General features: G+C 44.7%; 1 protein-coding gene across 2 annotated transcripts; it reads right to left on the reverse strand.

Moving 5' to 3' along the window:
• Positions 1-400: 400 nt before the first annotated feature.
• Positions 401-16,298, reverse strand: SETD6 (SET domain containing 6, protein lysine methyltransferase). 2 transcript variants are annotated; one of them, XM_081872324.1, is made up of 9 exons: positions 16,208-16,298; positions 16,008-16,100; positions 14,427-14,571; positions 13,640-13,781; positions 12,328-12,522; positions 11,500-11,623; positions 9,567-9,747; positions 2,938-3,080; positions 401-1,447 (listed from the first exon to the last, which is right to left on the reverse strand). In XM_081872324.1, exons 1-9 carry the CDS (start codon positions 16,232-16,234, stop codon positions 1,130-1,132), a joined length of 1,368 nt encoding a protein of 455 aa, XP_081728450.1. In that variant the 5' UTR covers positions 16,235-16,298; the 3' UTR covers positions 401-1,129. The 2 variants fall into 2 exon arrangements, with proteins under 2 accessions (XP_081728450.1, XP_081728451.1); XM_081872325.1 differs by having other exon boundaries at positions 16,008-16,106; positions 16,208-16,251.
• Positions 16,299-19,889: the final 3,591 nt, after the last annotated feature.

Consider the following 19,889-nt stretch of genomic DNA (forward strand, 5'->3'; position numbering starts at 1 on the left):
AAACTGCTATCTTAAGAGGATAAAAACGAGGCATCAGTAAAATGTAAGCAAGAATCCTATTCTTGCTGATTCCCTGGGCAGTTCAGTGGGCTTCCAATAAGGGGAGTTTTTTTAAAAAAACAAACACCTAGGAGCTTTCACTTAGTGCACATGTTCAGGCCCAGAGATGGTACCTCCAGGTGAACAAACAAAGGGCCAGAGCAGGATGTACACTAGGAGGTGGCCCTTCTACCTTCAGATGGCATGAACTAGGGTTCAAAACGAATAGTCCTGGTGCTGCAATCACCATCAAGGATTTACCGGGGGAGAGAATACTTGATAAATAGAACTGTCCAGTACACCATTTGACCCCATTCATCCTTAATACTCAAAGTGTCCATTAAAGTGGCAATAACACAGGTTTCTCACTTATCAATACAAATACACTTTATTGTTTAAAAACTCCAAGCCTAATCTTAAACTATACATCTGTGCAGCTCATCTGGCCAGAGGTGGGATGGGAAGACGGTTGGAAAAAAGAAAGAGACAAAGGCATTCAAAATGTAAAATATAATAATAGACTTGACAATGAAATTGTTTTTAGGAACATTTTTTTTCAACTTCAAAGAAGCATGAACATTCCCAGGGATGAGGAAGAGCATCTAGATAGTAAGCAAGTGAAATTTGTTAATCTTTGTTCAGCAGCGCAAACATCTGCACCTAGAGTGCTAGATCTGATCACAGTCCTTCGGGAGAGGGGGACATCCCGTATCACTAATGCCCTATTTACTGGGTCTCACAGGTGTTGTAAACTTGGCCATCTTACCAGCTGATTTAATGTACAGGGGGTCCTAAGAGGTGGGGAAACTGGCTTTCCAGGTGTCCTTTGACTCCAACTTCCATTAGTCTCAGCTGGCCTGGCCTGGCCCATAATGGTCAGGGATGATTAGAGCTGTCCAAACGCATCTACAGAAACACAGATTCCCCAGCTGTGTCAATTCTGTGCTGTGTAAATTGGTAGCTTTGCTACCTGTGGATGTAATTGATACTCACAGAAACACATTTTTATATAAAAATAAATGCCTCTGCCTTTATAGAAACCTTTAGCTAAGCCTCCCAGGCCAACAGCACTTGCCTTCCTCAGCTGCAGCTAGCTTGCTAGCTCCAGCAACTGGTGCAAAATCATCTTCTGGCCATAACGCACTTGCAGGGCAAACTTCTCCCGGCAGCTTAGTTTTGAATAAGCTTGAGGGTCTCTGAGCACTTCTTCCTCTGCTTTTAAGTCTGAGCTGTATGACTTCAGGGTTAGCAGTGTAGCATCAAAGAGCAGCTTTTTCCAGGAGGCTTCAAGCCTTGGTATTGTTGTATTTGAGAGCATCAGGAACATAGCACCATCCTCGCCTGCTTTGGGTTCCTGGGTCTCTTGCTCCTTAAACTCCTTGAACTCATCTGCAGACATAGTCAGCACCTACAGCCACAAAGAACTGGGATTATTGAGAGCTACCTTCTTGGTCTCTTGTAACTTCAAGGCATCAACAAACAGCCCCACAGATGTCGGTAAACATTCTCCAAAAGGGATCCTGCTGTTGCTTCTCAGGATTTAAAACTATGGACCTTCCCCTCTCCCAAGTTAAGTTACATTCTGGAAGAGATTCATAATATAATGAAGTAAATTTGTGAGAGCATCTTGCAAAACATTAAAATTAGATGGATACGTCGTTTACATAATGGGACGGGGAAATACTTGCTAGTTTCCATAGGCAGAATTTGGAGGAACAGCAGACACAAGTCGTTCAAAACATTTTGAAATTAAGTTTTCATTGAGACAACTGGAACAGGCAGCAAGAAATATAAATGTGTATAAAGGCATACAACATTTAATCCATGTATGTAACTTGGTTAGTGATTATGTTCAAAGCAAAAGAAATTACAGTGGTACCTTGGTACTTGAACAGCTTGGCTCCCAAACGCCACAAACCCAGAAGTAAGTGTTCCAGTTTGCAAACATTTTTCGGAAGCCAAACGTCCAACACAGCTTCCAATTGAGTACAGGAAGCTCCTGCAGCCAATCAGAAGCCGTGCCTTTGTTTTTGAACGGTTTCGGGAGTGGAACTGACTCCTGGAATGGATTAAGTTTGAGAACCAAGGGACCACTGTATATATTAGTACTAAAACTGTCCTTTGACAAGCACCTGCAGGAAATTTGGCAGACTATTTAGAGCCCAAGGTCAGTGAGGCTGTTGGCCCCCAAAAGCCACAGAGAAAGAAGTCCCAAGGGATGGAAGCAGAATCTCTCTAGCCACATTTCTCCCTTTCCTGGGAACAATGACAGCACCACAGAAGATACGTCATTGCCACACAGCATAAAAAGTTCAGACCTGCCCCATTCATTCCACTACAGAATATACCGCTGATTACGCGGGGAAGGGGTGGTTGCATAAAGAGAGAACGTGGTGGAAGCTGCCTGAGACTTCAGCAGAAAGCAACAAGTTAAAGAGTCTCAGTGGAAGAATTTGCATGCCATGTAGCAGAACTCGTGAGAGGTGGAATGAAGGCTGCTTCCTACATTTTCTAAATCCTGTCCATTAAAATAGACAGCAGTAGCAGGCCAAGAGTACATGTGCACATCTTCACCCTGGTCCAGCAAGTGAGCCAGTCCCTGGAGGAAAGAGAAGCACACTTGCCCAAATAGTAGCTTCTCTGTTGCTGGCTGTGCTCTTTCAGGAGGCGTCCCAGAACCCAGGGCTAGGGAGGGCTTGCACAAAAACATCAAAGCACACAGACAGCCCACAGAGTGACATCTGTAATGGGCAATGCCTCTAGTGGAGACAAGCTCTGGAAAGACTTCAAAATGACCAGTGCATTGTGACAGGCAAGTTTTTGTGCTGCCTCCAGCAAAAAACAAAGCACAGCTGCCCCCTCCCTTGCAATGGTGCAGCAACCAGCCAGAGCCCTTACCTTCAATGCCATGGCCAGCTCTTCTTCAGTTAAGACTCTCTCCCAGCCAATCACAAAAGCCCCTTCCTCACCCACCATCTCCATCTGGCAGAGGAAGTCCCATTGCTCCAAGACCAGCTGCCGTTGAGCTTCTGTCTTTGTAGCTGGTGGAGGGAGACAAAAGCAGCAGGTGCAGGTTCAACAGGCAGCAGAGGGAGCATTGGCTTCAGTCAAAAGCAGAAGCGCATCATTTCATCTAATCCAGTGTAGTGCCGCAGCTAACAGTGCCTGGCAGGGGCCAGAGAGGCCCAGCTTCAAGTCCTCACTCAGTCCCAACAAGACTTTGGACCACATACTCAGCCTAACTTGTCCCACAGAGTTGTGAGGGGGGAGAGAGAGGGAGAGTGAAAACCTTGAATGCCATCCAGAGCATCATGGAGGAAAGTTCCATGCCTTCAGATTATTTTGTTTTAAATTGGCATTATGACCCAGGAGGTATTATGCAAGATTGGGAAGCAAAGTAATCAAGCTGTTCTGTTCTGGATGCCACCAGCAGCTGCAGAAGTCACATACAAACACCTGTATTTAAATGCAGCCTCCGCCTATTAAAAACACAGCTGGAAAAGCACTTCCGGTCGGCGCCAGCGTTCAATGGCGGTCCTAGCCTCGAGCTCCGAGGCAGGACTGCTCCGTGAGTTCGGGTCTTACCCGCTACGGCAAGCGGGGGACCCCTAAAATCACAGGCGCTGAAGCCTGTGAGCAAGGAGATTCGGTGGGCACCTTTGCGCCCCCCGGTATCGTGAAAGAGCCTTTTTAAAGGCTCCGGAGCGGCATCGGGGCGAGCGCGGTGCTAAGGATCGCTCCCCAGCTTACGGAGTGAAGCCGCGTCGCCATTGACGGAGAGTGCCGATTCCTTTCTGAAATTAACGATTGGTAACAACAATACCCGTGAGTAAGAACGGAAATTAAGGAAACAGGACTTTTAAAATTTAGAAGATTTGGCTGAAAATGGGAGGTAAAATTAAGGAAGTCAACCTCCCGGATCTGCATGAGTAATGGAGCAATGAAAAGACTGAGCTGTACTTAAAAGGAAAGTTATTTTGAACTTTACCAGACCAGACATCGAAAGGATCTCCCCCCTGTAGAGCAGGGGAAGGGGGGGGGGGAAACAGAATTAATCTAACCTGTAAAAGAAAGAAAGAGTAATGAACGGGGAAGCTTCTGCTGCCGACACTTCTGGCCAGGCTGCCGGAGCAGCAATTGCCTAGAAAAGGAACTGTCAAATGAGCTGTCAAAAGATAGCGGTTACAAAATAAGATCTATCTGAAACATTTTAACGGGACTTTGGTGGATTACAGTTTTAATACTATAAAGTGCTACAAAGTAGGGACTTTTGGTTGGACTTGTGCCTTTGGAACTTTCCGTTTCTTTGTAGCTGTTACCTCTATTTGGACACAATTTCTCCCTCTAGAGGGCTTCAGTTGCATTACGGTGTATTCAGCGGGATTTTCCACTTGCAACTTTCCTGTGTGAATGACCTTGAGTTATGAGCAACCCGCAGGAAGAAATTTCAACAAGAAGTAAAACAAAGCAGGCTCAAAAACAAGCTAAAAGAGGTTCTATATCAGGAGCAGCAGCTGCACAAGAGAAAACAACAGCAGCATCAATGGATTCAATGACACAGGCTCTGCTCAGAATAAATCAATCTTTAGAAGTACTTACTAAGCAGTCTGCAGAGCTTACTAAACAGTCTACAGAGAACTCTAAGAAACTGACGGAGCTGACAACAAGACTAGACTTGAACACAACGACAATATCATCTAATACAGACTCTATCAACCGTTTAATCCAAGAGACTACGGAAACAAGGAAAATAGCTGAGAGTGCCAGGACTACTGCTGAAGAAACCAAGGGAAAATTTGCGCCTATTGCAAAAAAAGTACATGAACATGATGCAGCTTTAGCCCTATTGGAATTGGAAAGGAAAAGTAAGAACCTGAAACTGAGATTGGTACCAGAAGAGGAAGAGGACAAGCTTGGGGAATTCCTTACAGATAAATTTCAAGACTTCTGGAATGACGAGCTAGATGGAGAGGAAGATGAATTTGTAATAACTACAGCCTTTCGAATTGGCAGGAAGCAAGGCAAGAAACCAAGAGACTGTTTAATCACCCTGAGATCAAAAGAACAAAGAGATAAAATATTGAACTTACATTTCCAGAAGGCCTTGGTCATTAAAAATTCTCAGATACAGATCTTCAAGGATATTCCTAAACACTTTTTGGAGGTTAGAACTCAATTTAAAGAATTAGTGGATCTACTCAAACAGAACAATATCCCATTTAGATGGGAATTCCCACAAGGGCTGTCCTTCAACTATAAAGGGAAGAAAATCAAAATAAAAACAAATCAGGATAAAGAACTTTTTCTGGAAAGAAACCTAGAGGATCTTCAGAAAGGAACTGTTAGTGAGAGGGAAATACCGGACATTTCAAACTTATCATTTGGATTGAACCAAGCACCGACCGAGGAGGAACAACAGCTTGGTGCAGTCGGTGGAAGAGGTACCCAGTAATAAAAATGTCTCTGCAACTCTTGAGCTGGAACTGTAATGGTCTAAACCATCCCCGAAAAAGGGGTCAAGTGTTTCATATTTTAAAGAAAGAACATTTAGATGTAATCTGTCTACAAGAAACCCACATTGCCAGGACACACAGAAAACTCTTAACAAATAAGAGATTAGGAATAGAATTTATTTCATCAGACAAAGTCAAGAAAAGAGGAGTAGTGATTTATGTTAAAGAAAAACTCGAGCCAAAAATGATCTTTAAGGACGAGCAAGGAAGATACCTGGCAGTGGAAATTCAAACTCATGGAGAAAAGATTTTGATTGTTGGAGTTTATGCACCAAATGAGGGGAAGGCTGAATTCTTCAAGAAGTTGCATGAGACTTTAATGGACTTTTTGGACTTCAAAATTATAATGATGGGCGATATGAATGGAGTTGTCTCCACAAACATGGACAAGGCCCAAAGACAAGTAATATCTAATGATGGAAGACTACCAAAGACTTTTTTTGAACTGACTGACACTATGGACCTGATTGACATTTGGAGAACTAGGAACCCTCTGGAAAGGGAGGGGACTTTTTTCTCTGAAGCAAAAATGACATGGACTAGAATCGACCAAATCTGGATTTCTAGTAATTTGGCATCAAGGGTTAAAAAAACAGAAATTTGCCCAAAAACCTGTTCCGACCATAATGCCGTGAAGATGGAAATGAAACTGACAACAGCTGGAACCTTTAGATGGAGAATGAATGACACTCTTTTTGGAGATGAAGAAATTTGTAAAAAGGCCCAAAAGACACTTAAAGACTACTTCGAGATAAACCTAAGATCAGATGTCGAAAAAAGAGTAATTTGGGACGCAAGCAAAGCCGTGATGCGTGGCTTCCTAATACAACAGAATTCAATAAAGAGGAAAAAACAGAATGAGAGGAAAGAGAAGATTTGGAACATAATAAAAGAAGGGGAGAAGAAACTGAGATCTAAGCCTAACTCACATGAGATTTTAAGAGAAATAAAGTTTTACCAAACACAATATATGGAACTGATGAATCAGGAAATAGAATGGAAAATAAAACAAATGAAGCAAAAGACCTTTGAGTCAGCAGATAAATGTGGGAAGCTACTGTCATGGCAATTGAAAAAGAGACAAAAGCTAAATACGGTGACATCACTCGAAGTAGATGGGAAGTTTATTAATAAACCAAATGAGATAAGTAACTGTTTTCAAAGTTTTTTTAAGAAATTGTACAAACAAGGGCCAAAAAATGAACAAGAGATAGAAGAATTTATTGAAAAATACGGCCTACAAAAAATTTCGGAAAAAAACAGAAGGAGTTTGAATGAGAAAATTACAGACCAAGAAATAGAGAGTGCCATTCAGGATATGCAACTAGGGAAATCACCAGGACCAGATGGACTAACTGCGAAATACTATAAAGCACTGAAGGAATGGCTAGTACAACCATTGAAAGAAGTTTGTAACCAAATCTTGGAGGGGAAAAAGGCTCCCGAATCGTGGAAGGAAGCATTCATCTCACTTATACCGAAGACAGAAACTGAGAAACATCAAGTTAAGAACTACCGCCCTATATCACTTTTGAATGTGGATTATAAAATTTTTGCAGACATTTTAGCAAAAAGATTTTAAAAAGTTTTGTTAGAGGAGATTCACAGGGACCAAACAGGCTTTCTACCAGGTAGACAATTGTCAGACAATGTGAGGAACATTATAGACATTTTAGAACTCCTGGAAACTGACATAAATAGAAAAGCTGTGTTGATTTTTGTGGACGCAGAGAAAGCCTTTGACAACATTTGCTGGAGTTTTATGAAGAGGAATCTCCAAGGGATGGGGGTAGGCAAAAATTTTGAAAATGGTATAGGTGCAATATATTCTGAGCAAAAGGCTAAACTAATTGTAAATGGTATGGTTATGGACGAGATTCCAATAGAGAAAGGGACACGACAGGGATGCCCAATATCCCCCCTATTGTTTATATCGGTACTGGAGGTTTTCCTGAACATGATTAGAAGGGACCAGCTGGTTAAAGGAATACAGGTCGGAACTAAACAATATAAGTTAAGAGCATTTGCAGATGATCTAGTTTTGACATTACAACAGCCAGAAGCCAGTACAAAAAGAGTTTTGGAACTAATTGAAATATTTGGTCAAGTAGCAGGTTTTAAATTAAACAAACATAAGACAAAGGTGTTGGAAAAAAATCTAACGATGGGGGAAAAAGATAGCTTCCAAAGAGAAACCGGTTTGGAAATTGCAAAAAGAGTAAAATATCTGGGGGTGAACTTAACATCTAAGAATGTGAACTTATTTAAAGATAATTATGAGAAATGTTGGTTGGAAGTGAAGAAAGATTTCGATATATGGTCTAGGCTGAGACTTTCCTTGTTAGGCCGAATTGCTGTCATCAAGATGAATGTATTGCCGAGATTGTTATTTCTGTTCCAGACATTGCAAATTTTAGACAAGATGGATTGTTTCAAGAAGTGGCAGAAAGATATATCTAAATTTGTCTGGCAGGGCAAAAAACCCAGAATAAAATTTAAGATTCTGACCGATGCAAAGGATAGAGGGGGCTTTGCCCTGCCGGACTTAAAACTTTACTATGAAGCAGCAGCTTTCTGCTGGCTGAAACCATGGCTACTTCTTGAGAATACAGATATTCTGGATCTGGAAGGTTATGATAATAACTTTGGTTGGCATGCATATTTATGGTATGACAAGGTAAAGGTACATAGAAACTTTAAAAACCATATTGTCAGGAAAGCACTGTATAATGTATGGAATCGATATAAAGATTTGTTAGAGAGTAAAACCCCCAGGTGGTTGTCACCAATGGAAGCCAAGGCGGTAAAAAGACTGAACATGGACTCAGATTGGCCAAAATATTGTGAAATTATAGAATATGATGGTGAAAACCTGAAACTACAGAGCTTTGAGAAATTGAAACCTAAAGTCCGAGACTGGTTACATTATTACCAGATTAATGAAACCTTTAAGCAGGACAGGAAACTAGGATTTCAGAAGGAGAGGTCAAAGTTAGAAACAGAATTGCTAGAACCCAATACTAAGAATTTGTCTAGAATGTATAATTTGCTGCTAAAATGGAACACACAGGATGAAACGGTTAAATCAGCTATGATTAAGTGGGCACAAGATGTTGGTCATGATATTATGTTTGCTGACTGGGAGCAGTTATGGACCACAGGTATTAAATTTACGGCATGTAGTGCCTTGAAAGAGAATATAATGAAAATGATCTATAGGTGGTACATGACCCCAGTCAAGCTTGCAAAGATATATCATCTGCCCAATAACAATTGCTGGAAGTGTAATGAATGCGAAGGAACTTTTTATCATCTTTGGTGGACCTGCCCGAAGATTAAGGCCTACTGGGAAATGATCTATAATGAAATTAAGAAAATCCTTAAGTGGACATTTATAAAGAAACCAGAGGCTTTTCTCTTGGGCATGGTGGGCCAAATGGTTCCAAAGAAAGATAGAACATTCTTTATGTACGCAACAACAGCAGCAAGAATTCTTTTGGCGAAGTATTGGAAGACTAAAGAAGTACCTACTCTGGAAGAATGGCAGACCAAGGTGACTGAATTTATGGGATTGGCAGAGATGACCGGCAGAATCCGTGACCAGAAGAGAGAGACAGTGGAAGAAGACTGGAAAAAATTCAAAATCTATCTTAAAAATTGTTGTAAAATTTCGGAATGTTAAGATGTCAAGGGATTGGATATAAAGAATTACAGCTGTAAAAATTGAAATTTAAAAAAAGCCTTAAAGAGAATTAAATATAAAAAGGGATGAAGGATTGCTAAAAAATTTTAAAATAAGGATGCAGTGAAGGGGAGGTTTGGGGAAGTCGTGTTATGTTTGTCTGTTTTTTTGTTTATGTTGTAAAATTAATAAAAATTATTTTTAAAAAATAAAATAAAAACACAGCTGGAAAAAGCAACACAAGGTGACAGACAGATGGATTTTCAGATATCCTCTTACTCTGCTGATTTATGTTTCTTTTTTAAAAAAGTGTCTCCTGGCCAGCCTCTTGCCTTGCAGTGCTGCTTTGCATAGTGTCAGCATCTGGATGTCAGCAGCATCATTTGTGTTGCCAGGATACGGTTCAGCAAAGCCATACATGTGGAGGAGCTGCCAGTTTGCCATCTCCCCATAAGTGTTGAAGATCTCTTGGCCTTTGCAGATGGACTGAGTTGCAACCATTTTCAATACCTCCTGCAGACAAAAGAGGGAAGTAAAACTTGACAGATCCTGTCCAGTCCTGAGAATCTCCCAAGAAAAAGTTTTCCTCTGCCCCACTCATCTCCTGCAGTTTTCTCCACTCCTGCAATGTGTGCAACAGATGAGGAATAACAAAAGGGATGCAGTTGGAGAAGGAAGACAGAAGGTAGAGTAGCAGACGTCTTCCCTGTTTTTTACTCTTAGGAAGCATTGGCTTACACTCCCAAGCATTCCCCTGAAATGCACCAAATTTGCTGTGAATGCTCTTCAGAGACAGGAGAAAATTCTGGAGAGGGATGGAAGAAAGCAGAGCCTCCCACCCATCTGCTGCTGAGAAAGGACACTCTGTGGAAAGGCTGCATGAGGGATGGGGGAGCTTTTTAGCTCAATTGGCCAAACTGTTCTCTCTCCAACCCCTTTTGGGCCTGGCATCCCCATGGCATCACAGGAGTCTTCAGAAGTCCTTCTCAAAGCTCTATTTCATGCAGCACTTTGAAATAGGCTTTGTAGGCCCTGTCAACCAGCTGATCAGTAGTGCCTGCAAAGTCCCTTTTGGCTGAACCAGATAGGTGAGACCCATGCATTCCCAAATACAGCTGCTTGCAAAGTGATGAAAATAGAATCCAAGCACCAAAAATCAAGGGTGCGCCTGAGATCTGAATCAAGGGTGTGCCTTTTTGCCCAACAACAGGCCTGTAAATTTTTTCATTAAGATTTTTTACAGGTTTGATTTCAGGGACTGTGATGAGGGGAACAAGAAACAACAGCTTCTTACTCAAGCAGTCCCTCTCAGCAATCTAGGAAGGGATTTTCTCAAGTCCAGGAAAAGCAATTGCATGACCTGATGTCAGTCATGTTGCTGCCACCCAAGAATTCCTACTGGTACTTGGGAGCTAGAGAAAATGTACTTGGTTTAATTTCCTGCATTTCAGCAAAGATCAGCTCTCCAAACAGCTTCAATTTAAATTCCACAAGGTACAATGTAAGGAGGAGGGAGGAGAAGAGAACAAAGTTCCAAAGGGGGCAGATATTTTGTCTACACAACTCCTACTCTTTCTCCTTTCCTTTCATCCTTGGCTCTCCACAATGACATATTTCACCAAACAGGAGAAGCAGCTAAGTTACAATTAGCTGAAGCTATGGGCTAAGCATCCCCATTATGCCGAAGGACACAGAAAGGGCACACATAGATCTGAACCTTCTTCACCAGTCTTCCAAAGACAATCACAACAAATAATTCCTACCACAGAATGGAATGACACCTTGGTCATTTTCTTATGGCAGGAATTCTCAGTCTGCATCACAGTGAGTCTCCCCTGAGCAAGAAATGAACCATCTGAGCCTTCCAGTACTGGGAGAAAACTCCACACATTCCTCAAGGCAAAAGGAAGATGGGCAGAGTTGACAGAAGACTCTTTCTCCAGGCAAAAATCCCAGCAGGTCAAGCAGCTACAGATGGCATATCCTGCTTTTCCTTATGGAAGCAGAAACTGCCGCAAGAAGGAATTGTTCCTTTGGCCACTGCAGAGCTGCATCGAGGACGAAGAGTCCTCTGGTCTGAACAAGTCATAACACACATGATGGGAACTGTGACTCAGACATCCAGGAAAAAACCACTTGGCCCTTTGAAAATTCACACCTCAGGGAATAGATCTGAAAGACTGGGGGAGGTTGGCGTACACACACACACACACACACACACACACACGGGCTTAACTGCATCTAAGCTCTGTATGCTCTGCTCACCGGCGAATATTCCAAGTTGGCATTGTGGTCAGCCACGTGATTCAAGAGATCTGCCATGGGCACCATCACTGGGGGATTGGGCTCCTCTTCATCTTCCTCTTCTTCATCCAAAGGCTCCTGGAAACTAGTGGGGAACAAAGCAGGGAGATACTAGACCGAGGCAGCTTTAAGTACAGCCAAATCATGCTGAGGTTGGTGAGAGGGAGAGATGCACATGGCTCTGAAAATGGCTACTAGTTTAGAAACTGCAACACACAATCCAAGAACTGCCCCTGAACTCAACCTGAGCTTTACTTTAAAGAGCCTCATCTAGGGTGCCCAAGCAGCATAGAACAGCCTTTTTCAACCTTAGTTCCCCAAATGTGGTTGGACTAAAAACCCCATCATCCCTAGTGAGAAGGACCAGCAGTCAGGGATAATAGGAGTTATGATCCAACCACATCAGAGGGCCAGGTAGGCACATTTGACCTCTGGGCCTGTGGTTCCCCATCCCTGCTATGGTTTATGCAAGGAAAGTTCCAACTGTCCAAGGCCAGAGATGTGGAAAGGAAGAGAGGCACAGCAGTGACACTTCTCTTCTTTGTTGATAGGCAACTTTTGCTTTTCTGCCTTCTCAGTTCACCAAAAACTGAACCCCATCTGGGACTCCTCTTATCAACTCACTTCCTGCATATATTTAGTTTCTCAACCTGAATGCTTCTCAGGTGCCCTCTCTTGAAACTCCAAACCACAGTGTCCCAGATGGAAGGCAACAGTACACACCCTGCTCGCCCCTCGGCAGTTTAGAGAGTGACCACTCATGGCTCCCACCTTTCCTCTCTTTCTCACCTGTATGCCATGACAAAGGCCACCAGCTTCTTGTAGAGCTCCAGAGTGTGCACCTCAGGGTCAAATATATCTGGGTGGGCCTTCAGGAAAGGCAGGATGATGGTGGAATACTCTGTCTGGATATTGGCCAAGTCCTTGTCCACAGCTTCTGGAATCCCTGTTCCTTGCAGAAGTCTCATCTGCTCTTCTTTACTCCTGTACAAAACAGCAAGCAGAAGGTGCAGTTTCTTTCTTTAAGCAAGAAGACAAGTAAGTGAACAATCAAAATGGTTCCTGTACAGCAGGCTACATTCTCTTGGCCAGAAAGCGGCAAGGCACTACAAACCAGTTGCAGAAGTGGCACCCAAGCAGAAAGTGGATGGAACATCCAAGCAGAAAGTGGATGGAACATCCACTTTCTTTCTCCCTCTTCACTCCATCCATTATCTCATGAATGCATGCACACACAAACCCCCACACCAAGCACCCTCTATCTCCTTCATCCATAGCGCCATCTTCTCTCCCTCTCCAGACTGGGTGGATTAGCTGTGCTGAAGAAAGTAGAGTCCCCCAGATTGCTCACTTGTGCTGAACAGTATTGACAAGCTGGCTACTTCCTCATCTGAGATCTAGCTATCACCTTGGTATCTGAAAGATCCAATATGTATTCTCAAACCATTCTAGTTTTCCTAATCTGAGACTAGAGCGTGGTTTCTGCACTCTACGCACCTCCCTCACCAAAACACCCTTTCATTATACTACTCTCTACATCACTACCCCCCACCCCATCATAAAAAGAAGCACTTATTAACACCAGCTTAATATTTGATTCTCAAGTGACTGTTGTTTAGATGACCTACTCTCAAGTGTTTTTAAACCTATTCTTAAGAAACTGTGAACAAAGAGGTGGAGGTGGGTAGACACAAACCTGCCCAAGGTTCAAACATGTCACCATTATCATCCAGAAATAAACTAGCCTCTCAATCAAACATCTCAAGCACCACCCTTAAGCACCACCAAGCTGGTAACACCAGTGTCAAAAGTCTTTGATTTTTTCCTATGGAACTACAGTGCCTGCCTGCATTTTCTGGCATAACAAGGGGGAATGAAAAGCCCTAGGACTGGAGTCATGAAGATACGCTCCAGCACAAGCACCTGACCATGCCCAGCCCAGCCTCATTTTCTGAGCTACTGCAAGCATGCTTCACAAGCATCCTTGAGGTGGTTGACTCTGCTCTGGACTCCAAATTTGTTTGGTGAAGATGTGCTGCAACTGATTTACCTGAGGAAGCTGGGCACTGGCAGAACACAGCCAAACAGCCTCCCCTCTTACCAGAACATGGGGTGATCCAGACCGCTGAAGTTAGGCCACAGTGACAAATAAGGCCCCCAACGAGAATCACTGGCTGTGGACTCATGAAGCAAAGAAAGCAGGAGCGGAACCCAGCCGGACTGACTCTCCAGAGAGGCTTGCTCTATTAAAGGTAAATAAAACAGAGTGTAAGAATGCCAGAACTATTATCTGTTAAAAGAGCAAACCAAATCAGCCAGAAACCTACGTCCATACTTGAGAACACAACTCTCCAATCTCACTCAAGGATGACACATTTTGGGGCATTCTGAAGAATCTGGAAGCTTACTGAGGAGCTTTCTGTTTCCTCCACCCATTTACAAGTATCAACATGCACATTCTCTTTGTAGGACAATAGCACTCTCTATATCAGCCTTCCATCAACCTGGTGCCCTCCAGCTGTTGGACTATAATTCCTATCATTACCATGACTGGCTGTCAATACTGTACACCATAGGTCAGCAATCTGGGGGCCTCTACCTCCTTTAGCACAACCAGACACATGCAAAGAATATGGATATATTAATAGAGGGTACTGTGTGTGTGCATATGTACTATGCCAAGTGGGGGCTGGTGGGAGTTGTAGTCCAATAGCATCTGGAGGGCACCTGCTTAGCAAAGGCTATTCTATGATAGAAAGCACACTGATGCTGGTTGGGGCTGAGAGTTGTAATTCAAAACAGCTGGAGGGCACCTGGTTGGACAGGCTGCCCAATGAACATGAAGCTTTTAATGAAGCTACAGAATCCCCCCAAAACCATTCCTGTACCTTTCTCTAGTAAGGAAGAAAGGGGGCTTGTGTACTGCGAAAGGACTGCCGTTCTTGGGATGGTGAAAAGGACTTCTCCTGCTTCAATGTCTTCCCTGGCCACCATGCCATAATCAGCTGCTGTGCCCTCTCTGCTCACACTGACCTACAACACAGGAAAAGAAAGTTTTTTCCTCAAACTCCAAAAGGTTGCTTTTTTTACTACAACCCTTAGTTACAGGTCCCTGGTTAGCATCACAAAAGCCAACCCTTAATAGATTAATTACCCTTTTGTACTCACAAGTGTAACTGGGAGTCCTTGGAGCCTGATCTTTATTGTTGCAACAAGACTTCCTACTACCACAAAGATGAAGCAGCCAGAAGCCCAATCAATGGGTTACACCTGTATTTCAAAGTTTCCCAAAGTTTCCCATAATACATTTCAAGATGCATCATCAAGACATAGATATGTCACAGAAAAGGTGTGGTCTCAGGTAGAAGCTGAGATCCAGGCATGCCCCTGTCACTCAAATATAGTGTTTCACACTTCATCACAGTACAAAGGAAAGCATTTACAGTTCCCTGGTCCCTGAGTCAAGTTAGATGCAACCCTTTTTCTTGTCTGGTTATCACCAGTCATGACTCCTTAGGAAGGCCGTGCAGATGGACGGGACTGTACATCTTGGGGATTACAGTGGGCTCTCTCACCCCTCCCCTTATACCTCACTTCCCTGGGTCCTAAATGCCATTGGAACTGAGAAGATTAATACAAGTGGTTTCTTATGAATTTCTCAAGTTTTCCCACTCAGCCAGTACATAGATACAAATAGTGAATTGCTATTTTCCTTTGTTGGAGATTTGGGGCTCAGTGGGGAGTCACACCCTTGCAGATGCAATGCCTTTGCTGATATGTTGCTGTTATTTTCTCGTTTGGGGTGGGGGGAGGTCTCTCACCCCCCTTCCAATTTCCCGGTAACACAAGCAGAGTGACTAAAGAGTGATACAGCCATTTTCTAATCATTTTAGCTCCCCCAGAGTGGCAATATTAACCCACCATTAGCAGCTGTTAGAATGGAAGCAGGAAAAGGAGCAAGACTAGATTAATGCCGAGTAAAATGGTGCTTATTGATGCATGTGAAGTAACAAGATTAAAGTTACTACAAGTCTGGAAACTCCACATTTTCATTATCTTATTCATGCCGGTTCCTGTTGTTTGCTGCTGCCGGGTTCCTTTGGATGGATGTTTTTGTTTTAAAGCATTTTATTATTAGGCCGGTGCATATTTACTGCTACAAGTTTCATTTCGGCTTGAATTTTCCGGGTGGTTCTGTACTACCTTCCGCTCCTTTACTGCTGGGAACCGCACCTCCTTCCCCTGTGTTGTGTGAGCCGCCTGGGAGCAGGTGAAATTCAAAGGGAATTTGAATGAATGAAGAGCGGCCTCCCCTGAACACCTGGCCACGGGGCCTCGGCAAGGAAGCCTCTTGTTTCCCCCCGGGGGGGGGGGTGGAGGGGCCTTTCCCCTTCGGCCAGTCTCTCCCCGCGGCAGGGAGCGGCTGGCCCAATCCCTTCTGGCCCGCGGAAGCCCCTGGCGGGCCGTACCTTAGCGCTCAGCTCCAGGCCCGCGTCGGCGCACCAGCCCAGGAAGGCGGTGAGGGCGCCCGAGTCCCTCGCCGCCGCAGCCGCCGCCGCCTCCTCCACCTGCGGAGCACAGAGAGAAAGAGAGAGCGAGGTGCTAAGGCCTCCCCGCCGCCGCCGCCCACTAGCCGCCCCTCAGGCCGCGGTCCGGCCGCCAAACCCACCTTGGCGCACTTGGCCGCTTTCGCCATGCCGGACGCACCCGGAACTACGAATGGCCAGATGTGCCTGCGCGCGGGGAAAAGGCTCGTCTGACGCTACGGGGCGGAGCCGCAAAACCCCGCCCAGGAGGGAGGGGCTATTTCGCGGTTCCCTGAAGCTGCCTAGCAACTAGGCAGCCGCTCACTCTCCTCCGTGTCCTCGTAGCAGGGAGTTCCGCTGGCCGCCCCGTTAGTTTTTAAGATATCGTTACAAAGCCGCTTTTAGCAACCACGGGCAGTGCGCCAAAGAGCCCTGGGGCGCTTCGCTCCGTCTTCTGCCCCAGCCGGGCTGCTGCTGCTGCTGCTCCTCTTCCTCAGGGGCTCCGACGGAGCTCTCGGTTCTTTCCAAAAGTTAAGCACTTGTGCAATACTACAAGTGCCAGTAAGTTCTTTCGATACATGCGGGAACCAACTCTAGTAATATGTGCAAGGCGGACTGGAGTCAAATATGCTAAGTTCCCGCATGCAGAGTTGATATACTTCCCGTAGGTCTCCCTTAAACCATTCCCGTTCTGCTCACTGGTCCTGCTCCACAGCAACTGTTTCTCCTTGGCTAAAATAGATTCTTGAATGGTGAGAAGGCCTCTCACTTGCCTGGATGGAGAGACGTTTGTGTAAGTGTAGCAATCTGGGTTTTGCACTGCTGCAAGGGACCTACGGCACAAAGATTAAGAGTCAAATGTCTTGCTCCTCCCACTTTTGCCTCTGGCCCTGCCCATCACTCACATCTGGCCCCTGAAAGGTTCCCCACAAGGGGATCTGGCCCTTGGGATGAAAAGTGTTTCCTACCCTGAGATATGGCAAAGGGGACAGAGGAAGCAATTGTGCTTTGCCAGGGGGCTGCACATTCTACCCCCACCTTCCTTTGTAGGCTATTCTCCTCTCACCCCTCTTTGTTAGAGGAGAGCAGGAGTTGCTCTAGGATGTGTTCACCTGGAGCGTCAAGGCAAGAAGCAGCAAGTCAGAGCCTTGTGGCACTTCAGAGACCAACACGTTTATTATAATGGCTTAAGCTTTTGTGGACAGCAGTCCAGTTCAACAGATGCATGAGCTCATTACATCCTGAGTTGTAGGTCTACATGGTTGAGGAAGAGAATTGTAAACACTGAGAGGAAATGCAGAAGAGCACTGAGGGTATTCTGCTATTAACAGTTTTAATACCGGTAATTACATTCTCTACAGGTTGCAGCCTCCCTTTGAAATTCATTTGTTCCAGTATGTCCATCTTAATGTCAATTATAGCGGGTTCCAGGAAGTGGAAATGTTTCCCCACGTGTTTCTTGATATTGTCATTTCTGATGTCCATTTGTGTCCATTTATTCTTTTGTATAGAGGCTGCCCTGTTGTCTTAAGTAGAGTGCATGAGGACAATATTGGCAGATGGTGGCATAAATCACATTGGAAAATATAATCGCTTATGGCAAATGTTTTCAAGCTTTATGGGTCCACGGCTCCCTTGACCAACTACATTCTTTCTGCGGCACCCCTATGGGGCTGAGGAGCCCAATTATGTCACCCCTTGCCTGCAGAGCTGGCAGCCCCTCACCCCTTTTTCGAACACCCTCCCTTGTGGAGTGTTCCCTCAGCCTCCTCTCTTCTCCCCTCTACTTGGGAGTTCTCTGGGCAGCCACAGCTGCTGCTCCTGGTCTCAGCTGCCCCTCATCCCACCCCAAAAGGAGGTGCGTCCTCACACTGCCCCACAGGGGACTGGGGAGCACCCCCTGACCAGTCCCAGAGGCACCATTCATTCACCTAGGGAGCATGTAGCCAGGACTGCTGCAACAGACAGCTGTGCAAGCCTTTGGGAGGCAAAGACACAAGAGAGCATCAGAGGCGGGAGGGAAGGAAAGAGGGACAGAGACAAGTGTTGCCCGTGGCACCCCTGACCATCATTCAAGGCACTCCAGGGTGCCACGGCACATTGGTTGAAAACCACTGGCTTATGGATTGAATTAAAGCAAAGCAAAGGAGTTTTATCACATGAATCATAGAATCATAGAATCTCAGAGTTGGAAGAGACCACAAGGGCCATCGAGTCCAACCCCCTGCCAAGCAGGAAACACCATCAGAGCACTCCTGACATATGGTTGTCAAGCCTCTGCTTAAAGACCTCCAAAGAAGGAGACTCCACCACACTCCTTGGCAGCAAATTCCACTGTCGAACAGCTCCTACTGTCAGGAAGTTCTTCCTAATGTTTAGGTGGAATCTTTTTTCTTGTAGTTTGGAACCATTGCTCCGTGTCCGCTTCTCTGGAGCAGCAGAAAACAACCTTTCTCCCTCCTCTATGTGACATCCTTTTATATATTTGAACATGGCTATCATATCACCCCTTAACCTCCTCTTCTCCAGGCTAAACATGCCCAGCTCCCTTAGCCGTTCTTCATAAGGCATCGTTTCCAGGCCTTTGACCATTTTGGTTGCCCTCCTCTGGACATGTTCCAGTTTGTCAGTGTCCTTCTTGAACTGTGGTGCCCAGAACTGGACACAGTACTGCAGGTGAGGTCTGACCAGAGCAGAATACAGTGGCACTATTACTTCCCTTGATCTAGATGCTATACTCCTATTGATGCAGCCCAGAATTGCATTGGCTTTTTTAGCTGCCGCATCACACTGTTGGCTCATGTCAAGTTTGTGGTCAACCAAGACTCCTAGATCCTTTCCACATGTACTGCTCTCAAGCCAGGTGTCACCCATCTTGTATTTGTGCCTCTCATTTTTTTTTGCCCAAGTGCAATACTTTACATTTCTCCCTGTTAAAATTCATCTTGTTTGTTTTGGCCCAGTTCTCTAATCTGTCAAGGTCGTTTTGAAGTGTGATCCTGTCCTCTGGGGTGTTAGCCACCCCTCCCAGTTTGGTGTCATCTGCAAATTTGATCAGGATGCCCTTGAGTCCATCATCCAAGTCGTTGATAAAGATGTTGAATAAGACCGGGCCCAAGACAGAACCCTGTGGCACCCCACTAGTCACTCTTCTCCAGGATGAAGAGGAACCATTGATGAGCACCCTTTGGGTTCGGTCAGTCAGCCAGTTACAAATCCACTGAGTGGTAGCATAGTCAAGACCGCATTTTACCAGCTTCTTTACAAGAATATCATGGGGCACCTTGTCAAATGCCTTGCTGAAATCAAGGTAGGCTACATCCACTGCGTTCCCTTCATCTACCAGGCTTGTAATTCTGTCAAAAAACGAGATCAGGTTAGTCTGACATGACTTATTTTTCAGAAATCCATGCTGACTATTAGTGATCACAGCATTCCTTTCTAGGTGCTCACAGACTGTTTGCTTAATGATCTGCTCCAGAATCTTCCCTGGTATTGATGTCAGACTGACTGGGCGGTAATTATTTGGGTCCTCTCTTTTCCCCTTTTTGAAAATAGGGACAACATTTGCCCTCCTCCAGTCTGCCGGGACTTCGCCTGTTCTCCAGGAATTCTCAAAGATGACTGCCAGTGGTTCTGAGATCACATCTGCCAGTTCTTTTAATACTCTTGGATGCAGTTCATCTGGCCCTGGAGACTTGAATACATCTAAACTAGCCAAGTATTATTGTACTATCTCCTTAGTTATTCTGGGCTGTGTTTCCTCTGCTGAATCATTTGCTCCAAATTCTTCAGGTCGGGCATTGTTTTCTTTATCGGAGAAGA

Source organism: Podarcis erhardii (genome assembly GCF_964252035.2).
Source record: "Podarcis erhardii genome assembly, chromosome: 7".
NCBI lineage: Eukaryota > Metazoa > Chordata > Lepidosauria > Squamata > Lacertidae > Podarcis > Podarcis erhardii.

Bases quoted from the DNA above. Each gene is read 5' to 3' on its own strand.
- SETD6 (XM_081872325.1), bottom strand. From the start codon at position 16,234: ATGGCGAAAGCGGCCAAGTGCGCCAAG. The intron at 3,081-9,566 runs GCAAGAGGCTGG...TCCCTCCACCAG, and splicing joins ATGCAAAGCAGCACTGCAAG to CTACAAAGACAGAAGCTCAA. The intron at 1,448-2,937 runs GTAAGGGCTCTG...TTGTGGCTGTAG, and splicing joins AGCTGGCCATGGCATTGAAG to GTGCTGACTATGTCTGCAGA.